A 21,914-nucleotide genomic window follows, 5' to 3' on the forward strand; every position below is an offset into this window, starting at 1 on the left:
GCCAGTGGCTCCTTTGTTTAAAATCTGCGCCACAGAACAACAGACGCATCACAGTGGACTGAGACCGTCCTCTCGAGAGGGGGCACACCTGATGAAAACCACGGGAAACCCCTGAAGCGATATTTCTGGTGACCCACGTACTGAAAACAGAGTACAGGCCCAGGAAGCTGTGCATTGTCTAAACCTACAGCTCTGCATTTCTGGAGTCAGGGGTTCCACACAGGTCAAGCCTGGATCACCCTCCCCTTCTTCACTCTAGGCCCTCTCCCCCAATCCCCCCGAGTCTTCCCTGCTCCTTATTTCCACTGTAAGTAATCTGCATCACTCCTGAGGCACTGGTCCTTCACAAGCCATTCTCTCCTGCTAGGACTATAGGCTCTTTGAGGGAAGGGACAGTCATTATCATCTTGATGGCATCCATAACTCGCAGCACAATGCCCAAATGTCTATTGAAAAAAGACCAAATACTTTACAAACTGTGACTTAATACTGTTATTTCCTGGGATTTATATAGCAACTTACCTTACAAAACCCACCAAGTTAACCCAGTGGTTATGACCGTTCTTGTCTCTATTTTACAAAATGAGGACTGCTAAAAATCAGTTTTTATAGGTCAATATGCTGGGTAAAATTAGCCCATAACAGAACCATGTCCTCCCTATTCCCAGCTGCTTTTCTCAAGCTTTAATACCAGTCTTTCTGATAGGCTTGAGAAGCAAACAAAGCCTGAAATCTCACCTGGAAAGGACTGGATGTGGAGAGTCAGCGAGGAACATGTACTAGCTTCAGCCTCCCACTGATATTCAAGTACAAATGACAAAAACTGGACAAAAATGCTGCAAATCAAGTAAAAAATCTTAAGAACTCTGCTCAGTTGTCTGGTTGAGGTTTATGATGCTGGATTTCCATTTCAAAAATTAAAAATCTGGTGTCCTAAGAATTATAATCAGGGCAACTGCTCTTCTCTTCCATGCCTCTATGGTACTGCGCTGACAACAAATTCTTTGGGATTCATAATTCTTTACCTCTAAAGAAGCTACAAGAATGGAGTTAGCTGTTACTAAACATACAAAAAGCACCTAAAATTATCCTACAGAAATTCTGGTACAGTCACAACCTAGTACGTGCCTTCTGAAGACTAGTGAGGAAATGTGAAGTCTTATCCGTTAGACACTGTGAAACAATCTCCGTGGAAGGTTAAGTGGGTGCAGAAGACAGATGTAATCATCTCTGTCCCCTAACAAAACAGATAGGAAATTGGAATAGAAAACAATGGAAATATCCTGAAAGGGGGAAAAAAGAGTAAGAGGAAAAGGTAAATACATCAATACTTATTAAAATCTTTATTCATTTTCTTTTTTTTTTTCAGAATTGAAACCCATAGAACACATTAGAAATTTAGGTGCGTATCTTGTCTTGTTTGGTTTTACCAAGCACAACCTCTATTTGTGCAACAGCTCTGAGAGGAAATCCTTGGCAGATCAAAACAGAGGATAGTGGTTCCTACACTTCCCTTTTAAGCAAATAAATTAGCTTCCCAGTAAGTTATTCCCAGCTCCCCCCCAACATTTGTATTTGTGAGTAACACCTTAGTTCCTTAAAAATCTGTGGCAGTACAGTACCCAGCCCCTACCCTTTCAACCTACACTTGAAGAATCTAAGGGAGAGAATCGGGCCTTCCCCTGTACAATAGGTCTCACCAAGTCAGGCCCACCTGGCTCCCTTGTGTGCCCAGCCAGGGCGGGCACACCAGAGCTGCTCAGCAGGTGTCTGCTGAATGCATGGTCTTATGTCACTGAGGGTCCACTCTCAGACACTGAGAAGGGAACCTTTTACTAGCTTCAAGTTCTTCAGCAACATAAATCAGTGTTTCCCTGTGTCAAAATAAATACTTTTTTTCTTGTCAGAATACATATATGACTATATACATACATATACCTTTACTCATGCTTCCTGAAGCTCAAGCTCACAAGATGACTCATACAAGACAGCTCACTGACAGATGCTGTTTTACCATCATTGAGGTGTGGTCATTCACTGGTCAAACAAAAATATAGGGACCATCGAGAAGGGAGGTTGAAGGAATATGACAGATGGAAAGGGAAAGCCAAAAGCCTTTTTTTTTTTTCTCTTTTTACAGAAAAGAAAAGATGGATCTCTTTGGAAGAACATGTTGCCTTCAGGTGACATTGAAAAACTGCCACGTATAGGATTCACCTTTCCCAAAACAATATGCAATGGATGTACCTGAATTCTTCCATTTCCTTCTTAATTTGACGTATTAATCCTGAGTGCAAACAGGGATAAATGCCTTATTAATAAATTACTGAACAATACTCTGAGCAAATCAGATCCTATTAATTTGTTCTGCATAGAAAATTATTTATGCCCAAACCCACAATATAGCCTCATATTAAATTAATGAACAATTTTAGAATGAAACCTCTATACCCATATTTCCCCGCTCGAACTCTGCAATGAACAAATATAAGAAGTGGAAGAAGGCGGGCAGGAAACGGCAGTCAGCTCTGAGTTTCTTGGTTTCATAATATTAAAATGTATCCACATCTACCTATACGTTAGCTAGGCGCACCCAACTTACGGCTCACCAAAAACCCTTCCAATGACTTGTTTGATTATAATAGTGCTAGATTCTTTTTTTTTTTTTTTTTTTTGGTGAGGAAGACCAGCCCTGAGCTAACATCTGATGCCAATCCTCCTCTTATTTGCTGAGGAAGATTGGCCCTGGGCTAACATGCGTGCCCATCTCCCTCTACTTTATGGGACACCGCCACAGCATGACCTGACAAGCGGTGCATCTATGTGCGCCCGGGATCCAAACCTGTGAACCCCAGGCCGTCGAAGCAGAGCACACGCACTTAACCGCTGTGCCACCTGGCCGGCCCCCTAGATTCTAATAAATAAATCATAAAGAGGACATTGTTACAAAACTTTTAAAAAAGATATCTACCTCTTTCTTCAAACAGAATTTAGTGTTTGTGAATTTTAGGGCTATAAGCTTATGTTTGGTTTTCTCCCAGATTCTCCTAAACAAACTTTTCCAGCTTAACTGACTCCTGACTTAGAACATGAATTTATATTTTAAGTATCATGTCACACTACTCTGTTAACATAATTCTAACTTTAACCACTACAGATCTGAACACGTTTTTAAAAAGATCATAAATTTTAAAAGAGTAGGGAAAGAGAATGAAATTATTTTCTGCAATTTTTGAAAAAAGGATGACAGATTTTCAAAGCTTTCTCTCCTGCTGTTTTCCTTAGCAGAATCTTCTGCCTTCAACAACATTAGGAATAAAGTTCCCAGTTTGAGAACAGTTTTTATTCATTTCACTGTGGCATACTAAAAGTATCATGTGTTTGAAAGAACACTAATCCATAACTCAGTTCAACTAACATTTACCAAAGAGAGCAGCGCTGACATCCTTCCCACTATCTCCCTCCAGCTGGCCCTCTGACGCTTTGGGGTAAAGTACTATCCAAGATATTCTGAAGCTCAACTGTGAATTTCCCTGGATGCACATAGTAAATGGCCTTAAAACGGGAATCAATGCCTCCTTCTGTTAACACTATTTTAAGCTTTTGTGCTAATATCTGTCTTCTTAAATTCAACACCTTTTTTTATAACTCAGTCCACTCTTGTGTGCATCTCAAAATGTATTTACAAAGTACAAAAGTATCCTAATTTTATGCTATTTTAAAGTAGTTACAGGTTACTCAGTTATCTTTCAATGTGAGAAAATTGGGGCATAAAATCTAAACTGCTTTTGAAAAAGAGGTTGCCTAAAACTGGTCTCCAATGTCTGGCATTAAATTTGTTCAACCACACTGTTTAAATATTAGTCTCTGCTTGACATAAGTACAAAACCAGAATGGCACCCAGACAAGATGCACGAGAGAAGGACACAGCTCTGAGTACACAGGGAGTGAGCACACCAGGCTGTCCTCTGGCCCTATGTTTTACTGCAACAGCTTACATGTCAAAATTGCCTTGCCAGAACACAGAACTAAACCTGTGTTTTAGCAACCTGAAATTTGAGAGTGCTAATAGGAGACGAAGAACAATACTATGTCATGGGTTCAGAACTCCAAACAAGATTAAATGATGAAATTAGGGTTTGACATAAATCAAAATTTTAAGGCTCTTCCTGGTAACCTCCTTAATTTTAAGGCTCAGAAAGCTTAACATCTTTGCTTCCAGTCATCCGCATGGCCCAAATCACAAGAGAGGTCCAGGGGCCGGCCCCATGGCTTAGCGGTTAAGTGCGCGTGCTCTGCTACTGGCGGCCCGGGTTCAGATCCTGGGCGCGCACCAACACACCACTTGTCTGGCCATGCTGAGGCAGCGTCCCACATACAGCAACTAGAAGGATGTGCAACTATGACATACAACTATCTACTGGGGCTTTGGGGAAAAAAAGGAGGAGGACTGGCAATAGATGTTAGCTCAGGGCCGGTCTTCCTCAGCAAAAAGAGGAGGACTGGCATCGATGTTAGCTCAGGACTGATCTTCCTCACAAGAAAAAAAAGAGAGAGAGGGGTCCAGCCACCAGCAGGATGTGCACCATCATCTGCAGGAGCGAGCTGGCTTTTCTCACAAGAAAGGCACAGACACGATTGCCAATCTCTTGGGAACAGCAGCTTCAGTGACCAAATGCCTTAAAGGCAGAGGTGGAAATTCATTTCAGAAGAGAAATCAGGATGGCAGTGATCACAGGCAACCTGACTCTTATTCAAGGTATTATTTCAGTTTGCTTTGTTAATTTGGAAAGGATTTGCCTACTTTGGGCAAAAGAAAAAAAAGTCTCCATAAGAGAATTGGGTCATAACAATATGTTCTCTAGAGATACTTTTTTAGTTAATTTGGACACAACTGTGAGAAAGAAGATTTTACTTAGGTAAAAGTCATATTTGCTTTTACACATCTTAAGAACTTAAATACAGGGGAACCTGTTTTTCACTAATTCAATCATTTCCCTGATTCCAGTTCTATGCAGTGGGTCTCTCTCTCTTCTTCTCTCCTCTAAGAATCATCAAAAGCATTACCACCTAACTGCTTAAAAGCCCAAACATCTTTCCTGCTTTTGTCCTTCTTTCCAGTTCTATCTTAAAAACAAAACCCCACCAACAGAGCATGCTATTTTGGCTCAAAAGAATGCCAGGTTTTACTTGCTGCCACTCCTCGGGAGGCAGTACAATTCCCAATTTGACTAGTCCTGGTAAAAAAGGACTCAAGAGATTGCAAAGTGTTTTCAGAAAATCCACTGGTGTGGAGAAAGGACTATAAGGATAAACTCAAAATACACACTCCAGAACCAATCCCAGCATTAACCTATCCAAATGTCACACCTCTATTTGTCCTTTGGCATGAGAATTAAGACTGACCAACTACGACACCCACTGCTAGAATGGGTGAATGCCGAGGGAAGTCAGAGGGTGATTCAGCAGGAACATTCCCGTGGTCTGAAACTTGTAGTCTTTGCTTCAGTTTCTACTACAGAAAACACCAAAGAAATCCAATGCCACCCTGTCCCCTATCACCAGAACTTGCTGCCGGCCATTTCCAATCCATCTCATACTATTTGGAGTTGATTGTGCTGTTTCTCTATCTTTGTAAAAAGAAGTTTCAATTATTTTGTTGAGAATTACAAGTGGGAGAGAGGCATCCTGTCTTCCACCAGCACAGTGTCCATCCCAAACTGGTCAGTGCACTGCTTCACGGTGGCTAGGACACTCAGGAGCCGCTGGTCCACAGCGTCCAAGTGAGGATCGGAGAGCACTGGGGAGATGGGGTCATGGGCCATGGCAGATTTTAAGGCAGACTTCAGCACACCATTCTTTAGGTAGTTCAGTCTGTTCCAAGTAGAAACTCGAATGCTAGAAGAAAGTTTTAGGACAGGTTACATAAAACCTCTCATCATCAAATGGGAGTTTAAAGCCCACCTGGCAGATAAAAGTAAAGAAATAATCCCATAAAATATCTCAACTAAAAAATCATTTCTGTTTTAGAAGTACCTCTACATTATGAGTTATAAGTCACATTACCACATTTTTATACATTTTGGAGGGTAATTAATCAGAGATATGTACAAAGATTTACACATGTTCGTTACAGTGCTATTTACAGCAGGAAAAGTGTGAAATAAGCTGAATGTCCAACAATTGGGAAATAGTTAAATTATACCTTATCCCTTCAAGGAAATACCACGCAACCATTAAAAACAGTTATGAAAATATAGTTATATGGGAAAATGCCCATGTTATAATGTTGGGGGGGGGAGTTGGAGGAAAAAAAATGTGTGGAGAAAGAAAATGTGTGTGTATGCACACACACACGATTAGAATGAAGTCACTACAGTGTCAATGGGAGTTATCTTTACATCTTAATGGGTAATTTTAATTTCCTTCTTTTTAAGTTTCTGAATTAAAAAAAATTCTATTATTGATATTATAAATAGGAAAAATTTATTTAAGGACTTCTATTTTCCTTAATTATTTCACCAACTAAAGAAGATATTTTGTTTATCTCAGAAGAAAAGGACTTACCTCCCTGTGAGTAATGTGGGAATTACTAAGTATGCAGAAAAGTCTGACTCTGCAAGAGGCAGCCTGTTCTGCAACTATTTAAAAAGTAAGGAAGATCAATCTTTGGATAAAATCATGGAAAGGACAAAGAAGCACAGAGGCAGTGTGGTTCTGCCATTCTAAAATATACTACAAATGCCCAGAGTATCAGAGCCTCCCCTGTGTGACTAAGGTATCACTTGACTGCCTCTCAGCTCCAGATTCACTCTTCATGTATGCCCTGCTATAATGGACAGAATTCCTTTAAGCATTCTTAAAGGGAGAGGTCATCAAATAGAGCTCTGCCCCAGCCACATTCCCAGAAGGGCAGGCCCTCAGTGATCCTGCAGCCTCAGCCTGGCTGGCTGATAACCTTCCTAAGGGCCTCCTAACATGGAAACCAGTGCGCCAAAGCCACCTGCCGATGCTGGCACCCTGATTCCCTCTGTAGGCCCACAAATGTGCCTTGCCTGCAGCCCAGGGGTTTCTACTGAGGCATCCCTCCCTCTGGATGCCATGACACCAGTTGCTGATTGCCTGTACCCCTCTTGCACTCTGGAGAGCTGCTTCCTGCTGACCCAGTACCTGCAAACTAGTGAATGTCTCTATCCAGTGGGCTGAACTACACCTTCTTCTCCAATGATGTCCAAACCCCAGCCTTGGGGAAGGGGTTCCCTTCCAAGTTTGTCTTTCCTTGGGGACTCTCCTTCAGCCCTAGCTTTCTTTTATAGTCATTCTTGTATCAGAGTTTAACAATTCTTTATACTAAACTTTCCTGTTTAACCCACTATGTCTTTCTATTTCCTGAAAGGACAAGACTGATAACACTGACTATTAATACAAAAACATCTTCCTTTAAAGATACAGTTTTTAATGGGATGTATCATTGCTTCCCAATATTAATGAAGACAATTAAGGGCTGCCTGGGTAAACTGCAGAATATTGTTGCCATTAAAAAAAGAGAAAAAAGAAAAGAAAAATAGTTGTGCTCCTGCACTTGCATTTCTGTGTAGCCAAGCAAGGTGGATCCCAGCTCATTCTTATTGCTCATGCTTTAAAATTATACCAGCAGGCCGGCCCCGTGGCTTAGTGGTTAAGCGCGTGCGCTCCGCTGCTGGCGGCCCGGGTTCGGATCCCCGGCGCGCACCGACGCACGGCTTCTCCAGCCATGCTGAGGCCGCGTCCCACATACAGCAACTAGAAGGATGTGCAGCTATGACGTACAACTATCTACTGGGGCTTTGGGGGGGGGGAGGGAAGAAAAATTTAAAATTATACCAGCAATGATGACCTGAAAAGGAGTTCCTTAGAGCTCAGTCTTTATCTCATTTTCTTGATTTACTTTTTAATTTCTTTGTTCTCTAATATAGACTTTAAAAATAAATAAATTACTAAATACCTATGGAAAAAGTTACTTTTGGTTTACACAATTTCAAACTGAGATGCAAACCACAAGTGGTCTGTGGTGGTGAGTGAGAGGACTTGAAAACACAAGGTAAACAGAGTACAGCAACCAGGGACACAGATTGTACTAGATTTTGGGGAAGGAAAAGCCTATATTCTGACACTAAAACAAACATGGATGTACATTATTGAATAGACTGAAAATTTCTATTCATACAAAACTCAAAATGAATTCTGAGCTTTGGGTTACCTGCTTCTACCTTTCCCTGATCCCCCATTTCAGGATCTCCAGGGATTCTGGGTTGGAAAAGCATGAAAAGCTCTGCTCAGGTATTAATAAGTATTAAGGCCAAGAAAACTGACATACTGCTACCTGAGCTGGAAAGGAAGGCAATGCAGGCACATGTATTTGATGTGTGTAACTTACATGCAACACTGATAGAGAGGGGCAAGAATGCTTCTCTCATCCAGCGAGGGGTTCCCAAAGCTGAAAATTAAATTAAAACTTAATGAATTAGGTGGAAGCACCAGTTCCCCTCTTAGCATCAAAGCAAGAGTAAATTCTATAAGAAACCCAAATGTGATCCTAGATAATTTCATGCTCCCACAGCTCAAATCACTTAAATTAAAAATAAACAGGGCATGACCAGTTAGACACAGGATTCCTAACAGCCCATACTGCAGTATCAAACAACAAATATACTCATTTATAAGGAGGCTTTCTCCTGCCAAGATGTTGCAAGGTGCTGAAGCATAACCATGGTAACACAGTGTGGAGTCCACAGACCAAACGGAGACCCTGAAGACCCCTAAACTTGGAAAGATTTTAAGGGTAGGTAGAGAAATAAAGGCTATTCATATTAGGTTCTTGTGAACAAGCAGATGGTCATTACTTATAAAGAGAAGTTACACTTGTTCTACTCCAAAATCACCAATCAGAAAAGATTTGGATTATTCTCTTCCCTACAAGTAAGTATATGGACAGATTCAAACTGGAAAAACTGCTCACAGAGGCTGAGAAAACAGTGATTCAAAGCAGATGTAAAAATGATCTTAGCAGTAATTCAGAGTTAGAAAGGGAGACCTAATTCTGGAAAAACTGTCAACCTTCCACTTTTTTCCTGGAAGCTCATCTTAACAGCTGGAGGGTCTGGTAGCCCTTAGCACAGCGTGGGCCCTCAAATAATAAGTGGCAAAGGCAACTATTTTAATGTGTATTTCCACAGCACACATGATCTTTAAGAAAAAAAAATTAGTTTTACAAGTAAGGATAAAGATTTTCCAGAATGTACACAGCACTGGCTGCTACCAGCTTTGCTGTAGGAGGGGGAGAGGGAGAGGCAGTGTCTACTGGCCTCTCACTTTCTGTAGCTGATGTCACCTTTCATGGAGCATGCGGCACCTGGTGATCAGTATAAGATGGTGGCGTCATTAGCAAATGCTGCCCAAGCATATTTTGCCAAGGATCCATGTCTCAGCTTATCCTTAGCAACCAACGTTAACAGTAGTGACTGACAGCCTGGACAATTCTGGGCTCCAACGAAGTATTCTATTTAGTAAACACTTAGTAAGTATAACTAAAAGCGTGGTACTGAACTGGGCACCATGGAGAATACAGAGTGCAACTAGAAATACAATGTGCTCTTCAAATAGCTCAGACCTAAAAAATAAGGATATTCTGCTTTTTCAAAATTAATAAAATTGTCTTATTCAAGATAAAAGTAACTTGTCTTTATACATAATCACCAAGCAACTGCTCTTCTCATAGCAAAAAGTCTGGGTCTAGACCGCCATAAAAATAGCAAAACATCCTATACATAAATTATATTTTTTATTTATTTTTTTTGCGAGGAAGATTGGCCCTGAGCTAACATCTGTCAATCCTCCTCTTTTTGCTGAGGAAGACTGGCCCTGAGCTAACATCCGTGCCCATCTTCCTCTACTTTATATGGGACGCCGCCACAGCATGGCCCGACAAGCAGTGCGTCGGTGCGCACCTGGGATCCGAACCATGAACCCCGGACCGCCGCAGTGGAGCACACACACTTAACCGCTTGCGCCACTGGGCCTGCCCCTCAAATAAATTAATTGTTTAAATTGCATGAACCTTTGGATAGAATAAATTTAACAGTAATTAAATTTCATGTTCTATTAAATATGTATTTCTCAAGATTCTAAACATCATAGTCAAGAAAGAATGATGTAAGCAGTGATAAATCAAAGACCTTGGTTTCCAGTTGTCTGTGAAGAAAATCATAGAGTCTTTGACTCCTTGGAAAAAAACACTTTTCCAGTTTTTTAAAGTCCTCAGATCCCTGAGGGTGGAGGGAGTAAAACCCTGAACAAGATGGAAAGATGGGTGCCAACAATGAAGACCCCGAGAAGAAACAGGAAGGACGCCTCTTGTCAATTGTGTTCTGAATGTTTTCCAGGATACCCTAGAAGAGTCTTTCTTGTATACACAGAAACCCCTAACTGACAAGGACAGTCCTGCTGGTCCTACCTTTTGGCATTATCAAGAAGGATGAGCATACTAGCGCCTTCATCGTCTTGGAAACTTTCATAGTGATGGCGGTCAGCATTGCCAATCAGGTAATCAAAGACAGCTGTGTCAATGATATCCAAGAGGCGCGGGCCGGAGTCATAAGGGGACGTTTTCTTCACAGCATCACAGTAGCTCTCATCATACTCCCACCTAGAGGCAAGCAGCATCACCAGGGTTATTTATTTATTGAATTATTTATCAGCCCTGTACCTGGCATTGTGTAAAACACAGAAAAGAGAGAGTCCCTGCCAAGCAGGTTTGCCCCTGCCCCTCCAGTCCTTTTTAGTCTAAGACAAAACCCATGGCTTCTATACAGGGTTGGCACCTAGCCAGGCATAGGAGAGAATTAAGTAGTGGCTCACAGCAGCATTTACCTGGCCAATTTGCCCTCTCGGTAAGTCCTGCCCCATGGGTGTCGATGTTTCTGCAGAGGCCACACATCTGGAAGCCAAAGAGTGACAGATCCTTCCATTGTGTCTCCATCAGCACAAGCTGGCTCTGTTTCTCGGCAGTAATAACACTTCCCATAGAAACAAGTATTATTTCCTAAAAGAGAGAAAGGAGCCAAATACACTTAAAAAAGAAAAGGAAGATTCCAAATTCTCCCCAATGTAGACGAGAGCAGCTAATAAAAAGATACTGTGAAAACAAAGATCCTTAACTTACAGTTAAAACATGTAATAAAAGCACATGGTATAAAAAAATTTCAAAAGGTACAAAAGGATACATATGAAAAAGTAAGTCTCCCTTTCCCTGTGTCCCTTCTACCTAATCTCTCTCCCAGGTGTCAACTACTGTCATAAGTATCTTTCTGAACTCACTTGAAGTAAAGGAAGGCAATGTTCTCTTTTTTGTCAGGACTGAGATTTTGGCCACAGTGCCCAGAGGAGGGAGAGGGCGTGTACAGGGCCAAGCTTCGGGCCAGGAGTTTGGTTACACACGGGGGTGGGGGGTGGTGTTGAGCAAATAAATCAACAGACTGAGGATAATGGGAACCAGGTTTCTCACAGATGGAGCAGGGAGATTAACACATAGAAAGGGAAAAGGCCAGAATAAATCCTGTGGTGTTGAATTAGAATTGCAGCTATTTGTTTGAAATGATGGTTTTAACATACCCACAGATATAGAAAAAGACACAGATGTTTGTGTATGTGTGCATATATAAATGTCTATGAATATATACATACATTTCCTACCTCTGTCCTTCAAGAGAACCTGGAAACAATGACAACCAGGTAGTAATGAGCACACCTAGCACTCACATAGTAGTTTCTAAATATCATTTTAATACTCCATTAAAAGGAACCAAGGCTCCTTGGAGAAACAGCTGACCCTGGGGCTGGGACAGGGAAAGTACAAGATGAGCCTGGGTCATATTGCCACGTCAGCTGTAAAGAAGAAGAAAGACAATGATGGGGACATTCCAAATGACACAAGAGACAATTTGTAGGGGTTTCCCTGGCCAAATCTGGGACAGTTTAAGCATCAAAATAAATAACAGTAACAAACTGTAACTGAGGAAATTACGAGTCTGAGAGTTCATAGTGATATTAATAAATAAATAAATGTAGGGCTGGGGTGGGGGAAGTTCTACCCTTTAAAAGAATGGCAACTAGTAACTCTAGAAAGAATGACAGAATTAGCAAGTAATGATTTGGCAACTATCATGGTAATAACTGATTCAGGCAAGAATTATCAATGAACGCTAAAACTGGTGGGCAAAAGTCTGATGAGGACAGAATATTTACATAGTTCTACAGCATCTCCCTACAAAGTACTCAGTAATTACTTATTAATAAACATAAAATAGTTATTAACTTTACACTGGAGAAACCTTGCAGATACCTATCATCTTAATCAAGTGGTAAAAGTTAACATCACCAGTAATGGGTCATAGCAACAAATCTACATCACATGCCTCCTGATATGATGTACTGAGGAGAGCACAATAGCACTTCTCTGGTATTCCTGCCAAAATTTTTAAATAATGAGGAAACATTACACAAACCCAAATTAAGAGATATTCTATAAAGTAACTGGCCTGGACTCTTACAAAATGTCAATGTCATGAAAAACAAGGAGAGTGAGGAATTGTTCCAGATTAATGAAGGCTAAAAACACATGACAACTGAATGTAACATATGATTTTAGATCGAATCTTCGATTTGTACAGGACATTACAGGGAGAAGTGGCAAAATCTGAATAAGGTCTATAGATTAGATGGTGATATTGGATCAGTGTTAATCTCTTGATTATGATGGTTGAACGTGGTTGTGTAGGAGAGTGTCCTGGTAGTTGGGAAATACTGAAGTCTTAAGGGAGCATTAAATGATGTAATGGGTATTCATATCTGCAACCTATTCTCAAATGGTTCAGAAGTGTTAACAACTGAGGAATCTGGGGACTCTGTGGACTATTGCTGCAAATTTAATGTAAATCTAAAATTATTTCAAAATAAAAACTTTAAAAAATAACCTAAAAAGTAATGTTTCCTTTGCTCTGCACCTCTATGAAATATAATCATCAAATGAGCTAATTTCCTACACCTAAAAAACCTCACATACTCTTTTAATGACTGTTTATGTTCTTATGCACATGTGTCCTTGAAGAGACAAACAGCACTCAAACTTTTTAGTATTTCCAATCTCTGGCACAGTACAAACTAAAAACTAATCCACTACACACCCACGCACAAAGGTGATTATATCACTCTCCTTTACCTTAAAAACTTTTCTCCTTTTCCTTAAAAAGATTTGAATTGAAAGATATACCACACTTATAACGCTAATAATTATAAAAATATAAACTACTAAATTTAACTTGATCCCATCAGAAATACCAACAGATCTTCAGATCTTTTAAAGGGTAACTAGATACAACTTTAAAAGTCATAAGGAGGGGCCACCCCCGTGGCGCAAGCAGTTAAGTGCATGGGCTCCGCTGCGGCAGCCCGGGGTTCCCCGGTTCGGATCCCGGGTGCGCACTGATGCACTGCTTGGCAAGCCATACTGTGGCAGCGTCCCACATAAAGTGGAGGAAGATGGGCATGGAGGTTAGCCTAGGGCCAGTCTTCCTCAGCAAAAAAAAAGAGGAGGATTGGCCGATGTTAGCACAGGGCTGATCGCCTCACCAAAAAAAAAAAAAAAAAAAAAAAAGTCATGAGGAAAAATAAATAACAACTGCTAGAAAACTAGAGCAAAGAGAGGGAACTAGTCTTACCAGATATCAAAATATATTATCATGCCTCAATAATTAAAACATTATATATCAGCTCATGAACAGACATAATGTCCAATGGAGCAGAACAGAAAGTCTAGAAACTGAAGCACACACAAATGAAAATTTATTACAATGGAAAAAAGATAAACTCTTTACTAAACGCACTTGGGACAACTGATAGCCACCTGGAAAAAAAACAGTTGTAGCCATACTTCATTCCACATACCAGGATAAATTCCAACCATATCAAAAACTTAAATGTGAAAAAATAAAACTATAAAAGTACTAAGAAAAAATAAGGCAGAATTCTCTCATAACTTTGGAGTGAGCAAGGCTAACTATGATTCAAAATCACAACATCTGGGGCTGGCCCCGTGGCCTAGTGCTTAAGTTTGGCACGCTCTGCTTTAGCAGCCCGGGTTCATGGGTTCAGATCCTGGGCATGGACCTATATCACTCGCCAGCCATGCTGTGGCCGCAACCCACATATAAAATAGAGGAAAACTGGCACAGATGTTAGCTCAGGGCTAATTTTCCTCAGCAAAAAAAAAAAAAAAAGAAAAAATCAGAAAATCTATCAGAAAGGACAGATTGATTACATTAAAGTCAAACAAAAATTTCTATAAGGCAAAAAAATACCATAAGTGAAACCAAAAGAAATTAAAGATTTGGGAAAAAATATGTACGTCTCATATCACAAAGGGTTATCCTCCCTATGTATGAGCTCCTGTTAACTGGTAAGACCAATGACATAGCTGAAAATGAGCAAAGGATATGCAAAGACAGATAAAAGAAAATATGAATGGTTCTTTAACAAAGAAAAAGATGCTACATTATTCACTATAGCCAAGACATGGAATAACCCAAGTGTCCATCAACTGATGAATAGATAAAGATGTGGTATATATATACAATGGAATACTACTCAGCCATAAAAAGGATAAAATTGTCCCAATTGCAATGACATGGATGGACCTGGAGGGTATTATGTTAAGTGAAATAAGCCAGAAAGAGAAAGGCAAACACCACATGATTTCACTCATAAGTGCAAGATAAACCAACATGGACAGAGAGAACTGTTTGGTGGTTACCAGAGGCAAGGGGGATAGGGGTGGGCACAAGGGGTGAAGGGATGCATTTTTATGGTGACTGACAAACAATAATGTACAACAAATATTTCACAATAAAGAAAAAAAAGAAAAAGATGCTACATGTGAAATAGACAAAAAACAAAGTTCGATAACACATTGTGAGTCTAGGGGAAAGAGGTATTCTCATACATCACTACTGGGAATGTAAACTGGTTAAACATCTATGCAAAAATGCACATGCCCTTTGACTCAGCACTTCCACTTTGGAGATATCTGCTCATGTGTGAAGTAACATATGTACACGGTAATTCTGGGCAACACCGGTTGTAAAAAACAAAATATCAGAACTTACATGTCCAGTAAAGGACTGGTTAAATGAATTATAGTAGATCCATACAATGGAACACTTTTGCAGCAACAAAAGAATGAAGAAGCTCTTTATATGAGATAATAAAAAGAATTCCAAGGTAAAGTAAAAAGAATAAGACGCAGAAGTATGTACAATGTTACCTATGTTGTATAAAATGGTAGAGTTAAATAAAATATATAGTCATATTGCATACAAAAAGGACATAAAGAAATTACTAATAGAGATTACCACTGGGAGGAAGGAGAAGGAACGGATTGGTGGGAGGCAAACTTTTCACTGTAGCCCTTTTAATTTTTTTTTTTTTTAATTTTGAGTTGTGTGAATGTATTACTGATTCAAAAAATTAAAAAACAAAACAACACTGCTTGGTGTAGGAAATCTGTTGCCTGCATGACAAAATCCAAACTCCTGACTTTGGTAAATAAGACCCTTCATAACTGAATGGAGTATGGTGTATTGGCTAAGAGTGGGATCTAGGGTCAGGTTTCTGGGGATAAAATACGGACGACAAATACTCATTAGACTGCAAGACTTTGGGCATATAATTTCACCTCTCAAAGCTTTCTCTGTAAAAGGGATATAATAGTTCCTCCATCATTCGGCTGTGAAGAGTAAATGAGATAATCGACAGTAATGCTCAGCACAGTGCCTGAAACATTATCAGAGATCAATCAATGCCAGCTATTATTAATAATCTGATTCCAATCTACTTTTCCAGACTTCAATATCCTCGTTTTATTGCCATAATCCTGAAGCTTTGAATCTTTTACTATTTCCAGGATGCACCAAACTTTTAAAACTGGTTTTCTGATTACCTCAGTCCCTATTGTTTCTGCGGATGAACTACCACCTGTGATAATAAAATCTATACCTCCAGCCTACACTTCTGTCCTAGGCTGTAGACTTCAGCTCCTAAATGACTAGACAACATTTACTCCTGGATGTTCCTGTCAAGGTAAGATTCTGCACCCAATTCCACCGTGTGAGAGTTTTCCCCCACCACCAAGCAATTTTCGGGATATCCTACAATTCAGTTCAATTCTGACACTATCTATTTAGAGATAGCATCGGACTCCGCAAGTTAAGGGCTCAGTCCAACAAGACTATCCTCCACTTCAGATGCCAATCACAAGTCCAGGCTGTCATCTGTGCTTCTGCCTAACTGGCTATAAATCAGAGGTTCCCCCAAGCTCCCCCTTGGGTTCAATTAATTTGCTAGGGCGGAAGAAAATACAATGGGGAAAAGACAGTCTCTTCAATAAATGGTGTTGGGAAAACTGGACAGCTACATGCAAAGGAATGAAACTGGACCACTATCTTACACCATACACAAAATTTAACTCAAAATGGATTAGAGACTTGAAACCACAAAACTCCTAGAAGAAAACATAAGCGTTATGCTCCATGACACCAGTCTTAGTGATGGTTTTTTGGATTTGACACCAAAATCAAAGGCAACAAAAGCAAAAATAAACAAGTGGGACTACATCAAACTAAAAAGCTCTGCACAGCAAAGGAAATCATCAACCAAATGAAAAGGCAACCTACTGAATGGGAGAAAATATTTGCAGATCATAAATCTGATAAAGGGTTAATATCCAAAATACATAAACAACTCATACAACTCAATAGCAAAAAAGCAAACAATCCAATTAAAAAATCGGAGGATCTGAATAGACATTTTTCCAAAAAAGACATACAGATGGACAACAGACACCTTAAAAGAGGCTCAACATCACTAATCATCAGAGAAATGCAAATCAAAACCACAATGAAATATCACCTCACACCTGTTAGAATGGTTATTATCAAAAAGACAAGAAATAACAAGTGTTGGTGAGGATGTGAAGAAAAGGGAACCTTGGTGCACTATTGGTGGGAATATAAATTGATGCAGCCACTATGGGAAAAAGTATTGAGGGTCCTCAAAAAATTAAATCTAGAGCTACCATATGACCCAGCAATTCCACTTGTGGATATTTATCCAAAGGAAATGAAAACACTAACTCAAAAAGGTATCTGCTTATTGCAGCATTATTTACAATAGCCAAGATAAAGAAACAACCTAAGTGTCCATCAACAAATGAATGGATAAAGAAAATGTGGTATGTGTGTATGTATGTATATATGTATGTATATGTGTTATACATACATATATACACAATGGAATGTTATTCAGCCACAAAAAAGAATGAAATCTCGCTATTTGCCATAACATGGAGGGACCTTGAGGACATCATGCTAAGTGAAATAAGTCAGACAGGAAAGACAAATACCGGATGAAGACAAATACCGGACGATCTCCCTTATATGTAGAACCTAAAAAAAAAAAAAGAAAAAGAAAAAGAAAACCAAGCTCATAGATACAAAGAACAGATTGGTGGTTGCCAGAGGTGGGGGGTGGGGGGGTGGGCAAAATGGATAAAGGGAGTCAAAAGGTACAAACTTGCAGTTATAAAATAAATATGTCATGGGGACGTAATGTACAACATGGTGACTATAGTTAATAATACTGTATTGCATATTTGAAAGTTGCTAAGAGACTAGATCTTAAAAGTTTTTATCAGAAGGAAAAAAAATTCTGTAACTATGCATAGTGTTGGATGTTAACTAGATTTACTGTGGTGATCATTTCACAATATATACAAGTACTGAATCATTATGTTGCACATCTGAAACTAATGTAATATTCTATGTCAATTATACCTCAAAAAAAAATTTGCCTGGATGACTCAAAGGACTCAGGAAACCAGATTTACTGGTTTATTACAAGGATATGAATGAACAGCCAGATGAGACATACACAGGGCAAGGTCCGGAACAAAGGAGCTTCCGTTCTTGCGGAGTTTGGGCCCCAGCACGGTGGCACGGGGAAGTGTTCTGGTTCACCACCTGGAAGCTCCCTGAACGCCGTACTATTAGGATTTTTAGGGAGGCTTCCTCACATGGGCATGATCAACTATTCACTCTATTTCCAGCTCCTCTCTCCTCTCTGGATAAGGGGTGGGGCAGGGCCAAAAATTCCAAGGTTCTAATTATAGCTTGGTCTTTCTGGTGACCAGCTGCCATCCAGGAGGCATCCAGGAGCCTACTCAGAGTCACCTCAATAGAGTAAGAGATGTTCGTAGTACTCTTATCACTTAGGAATTTACAAGGGTTTCAGGAGCTCTGTGTCAGGAAGTAGGGGCAGAGACAAATACATATATTTATTATTATTTCACACAAGGAAACAAAATATCCAAAATTTAATTCATTATCTTCCTCTCCCCTACCTCCCTGAATCTGATCCTTTCCCTACATTCCTAAGATAGCTAAAAGCTTCATCTGCTTAGTCATCCAATCCGAAAACGTGGGAGTCACTCTTACTTTTTTCCTCTCTCTCAACTGTCCCACTCAACTCAAATGTTCACCAAATTCTTTCCATTCTAATTCTTGAGTATCTCTTGAATCTTTCTATCCCCTGTCCTTGCTTTCCTTCTGACTCTTACTGCATATGAATTTACTACAACAGCCCCCAAGTGCTCTCATCTCCTGATTCTCCCCTTTCCAATTCATCCTCCACAATGTTGCCACAATTAGTTTTCTAAAATTCGAATCTGAGTTTTCCAGGTTCAAACTCTTTTAAAGGCCTCCCAGTGCCTAAGGAGAAAGTCTCAACTATGCCTTGTGCACAAGGCCCTTCAGTGACACTGTCCTGACCACCTGCCTTCCTCACTCACCAGCCCCACACGGATCCTTAACTTCAGCTCCACTACACTGTCTCTTGAGCTTGCCACGCTCTACTCTCACTTCTCGTCACCCATGCCTACGCTCTGTCCTCCACCTGGAACAGGGTTAACTCAGGGGGCCTATGAACTGATGGGAACAAAATTACACTTTTATTTTCACTAATTTCTATGTGAAACTTAGCATTTCCTTCAATTATGATGGTAGGGAACAAACCATAGTAGTATTAGCATTACCTGTAGCTTTTTCACCAGAAGAAATCACAGACTTTTCATATCATATTAGCATTGTTGCAGATACTGCAAAGTATCATTTATATTCATAGTCTGAAATTATGGTAGTTACTAGATCACTGCTATTTAATGTGTTAAATAACAAAGCACGTTACTCTATCACAAATTTACTTTTCGTAATTTTTGATAACAACTATACTTCATTATTATTGGTTTCACTTATAAGTCTATGTATTCTAATTTATATATTTAAAAACATTACTTTGAGAAAGGATCCATAAGCTTCTTCAGACTGCCAAAGGAGTTTCCAGCACAAAAAAGGTTACCAGTCCCAACCTGGGATGTTCTTTCCCACTGTATCTTCCTGGGGGATTGCTATTCTCCCTTTAAGAGTTGGTTGGGGGGCCAGCCCGGTGACGCAAGCGGTTAAGTGCACGCGCTCAGCTGTGGTGGCCCGGGGTTCGCCGGTTCATATCCTGGGTGCGCACCGATGCACTGCTTATCAAGCCGTGCTGTGGCAGCGTCCCATATAAAGTGGAAGAAGATGGGCACGGATGTTAGCCCAGGGCCAGTCTTCCTCAGCAAAAAAAAAAAACAAAAAAAAAAAAGACTTGGTTGAGGGCCAGCCCCATGGCATAGTGGTTAAGTGCACGCACTCCGCTGCTGGCGGCTCGGGTTTGGGTCCCGGGTGTGCACCGACACACCGCTTGTCAGGCCATGCTGTGGCTGCATCCTATATAAAGTGGAGGAAGATGGGCACAGATGTTAGCTCAGGGCCAGTCTTCCTTAGCAAAAAGAGGAGGATTGGCATGGATGTTAGCTCAGGGCTGATCTTCCTCACACACACACACACACACACACACACACACACACACACACACTCTAAATAAAAACAAAAAAAGACTTGGTTGAACTATCACCATCACTAATTAACTATCACTCTGACCCCAACTTCTAGGCCCCCTCCCCTTCCCCTCTACACTCTCAAAGGCCCACTGTATATGTCTGACTCCTCCATTAGATGAAGCTCCTTGAAGGCAGGAAGGTGTCATTCATTTTTGTATATTCAGCACCTAATTCAGAGCCTGCCACACAGAAATGAAATAAAATTTTGCTGAAATGAACAAATATAAAAGAATATAAACAGATGAAATATTTTATAGTCTTAAAATCTGGGTTTGAATCCTGGCTAATAATTAGTAGCTTTGTGACTTTGGGAAAGTCACAAAACTCTTTTAAGCCTCTTTCTCAGGTGTGAAATGTGGATAAATCCCCCCTACTTATTGCACTCTTATCAAGAGAATCAAATAAAGTAACTGTATGAAAATGCTTTGTCAAACTGCAAGGGCTACACAGAACTTAGTTATTATACCAAGTTATCTAGTAATACATTTAAAAAACCATGCTAAGGTCATCCCATTATTTAAAACCTACCTTCAGCCAAATCTGTCTACCTGCCAACTATCACCCGAATGTTTGTGTCTCCCCAAAATTCATATGTCGAAGCCCTAATCCCCAATGTGGTGGTATCTGGAGGTGGGGCTTTTGGAAGGAGCCCTCATGATGGGTTTAGTGCCTTTATAAGAAGAGACGTGAGAGAGATGATTCCTCTTGCATTCTCTTTCTACCATGTGAAGATATAGCAAGAAGGTGCCGACTGTAAACCAGGAAGAGGGACCTCACCAGAACCTAACCATGCTGGCACCCTGATCTTGGACTTCCAGAATATAGAACTGTAAGAAATAAATCTCCATTGCTTAAGCCACCCAGTCTATGCTATCTTGGTATAGCAGCCTGAACTAAGACACTGCCCTCTGCAGTAGGGTGCATCCAGAAGCTTATTGCCCAAATGCACCAATCCTGTGTACTTTCAGGTCTGTATGCCCTCGTTCTCATTATTACTTCCTATTATTCTGCTCAACCTTTTTGCTGCCTGGGTAGCTCCTACTGATTCTTCAATACTCAGTCCAAGGGTTAATAACCTCCTCTACAAACCTTTTTCTGGCCTCTCCCTTCCCCACACCTTGCAGAATGTATGAGAGTTAAACCTTTTCTGAGTATCTAGAGAGCAGGGACTCTGGCCTATTCTTCTTGACCTCCTCTCATCCATCAAGAATTCACGTTTGCCTGAGCATAAAATTGGACAAGCAAAAGTGATTACAAAATACATGAAAAAAATCAGTGACACCATATGCTTTTGGTTATTTGTAAGAACAGCATAGCCCTAACTTTATAAGTTTAAATTCTGAAGGATGAATCTGTCACAAGTCCTTTAAATATTCAGTTTCAGCTCATTTTAAATGTAAATCCATTCACTCTCGCACAGCAAGGTGAAGTTCATCTTGCAATGTCTGTTTCTGCAGTCATATCATAATGCAGAGCACTGTGTCATTGAAAATGTCACCATGAAGAGGCTGAAACAAGAGACCACAGCATCTCTGAATTCTTCCCATTCTCATTGCGCCCAAAAGGAGAACAGGAGTGAGAATTTTAGTTCAGATCCCTTACCTCAGAGTGAGATAAAGAGAATAGAAGCCAGAGGAACCATAGCCAGTTCCATGCACAATGAGTTATAGGCTAACCCACGCAGAGTAGTAGGAGGCAGTGGTGATCTTCCAGGCCCAAATGCAACCCTATAAGGGAACTTCTGACCCTGTTACAGAGTTGCCTTAAGGTTTCCTCAATTCTAAGGAGACAGAAGACAGTTCCCAACAAAGTACATGTATATCAAAAAACCACC

General features: G+C 40.3%; 1 protein-coding gene across 6 annotated transcripts in view; it reads right to left on the reverse strand.

Moving 5' to 3' along the window:
- Positions 1-1,320: 1,320 nt before the first annotated feature.
- The window catches only part of FAM20B (FAM20B glycosaminoglycan xylosylkinase), a 48,220-nt gene continuing 27,626 nt past the window's right edge, over positions 1,321-21,914 (reverse strand). For 5 of the 6 annotated variants that reach the window (XM_058539980.1, XM_058539974.1, XM_058539977.1 and 2 more), the window contains 4 exons: positions 10,909-11,080; positions 10,493-10,684; positions 8,417-8,476; positions 1,321-5,898 (listed from right to left, as the gene is read on the reverse strand). In XM_058539980.1, the coding sequence (XP_058395963.1) occupies positions 5,667-5,898; positions 8,417-8,476; positions 10,493-10,684; positions 10,909-11,080 (656 nt within the window). In that variant the 3' untranslated portion in view covers positions 1,321-5,666. The remainder of the gene's footprint in view (positions 5,899-8,416; positions 8,477-10,492; positions 10,685-10,908; positions 11,081-21,914) is intronic. The other variant, XM_058539979.1, reaches the window with a different exon arrangement.

The sequence above is a fragment of the Diceros bicornis genome, chromosome 4, assembly GCF_020826845.1.
Source record: "Diceros bicornis minor isolate mBicDic1 chromosome 4, mDicBic1.mat.cur, whole genome shotgun sequence".
In the NCBI taxonomy this organism is placed as follows: Eukaryota; Metazoa; Chordata; class Mammalia; order Perissodactyla; family Rhinocerotidae; genus Diceros; species Diceros bicornis.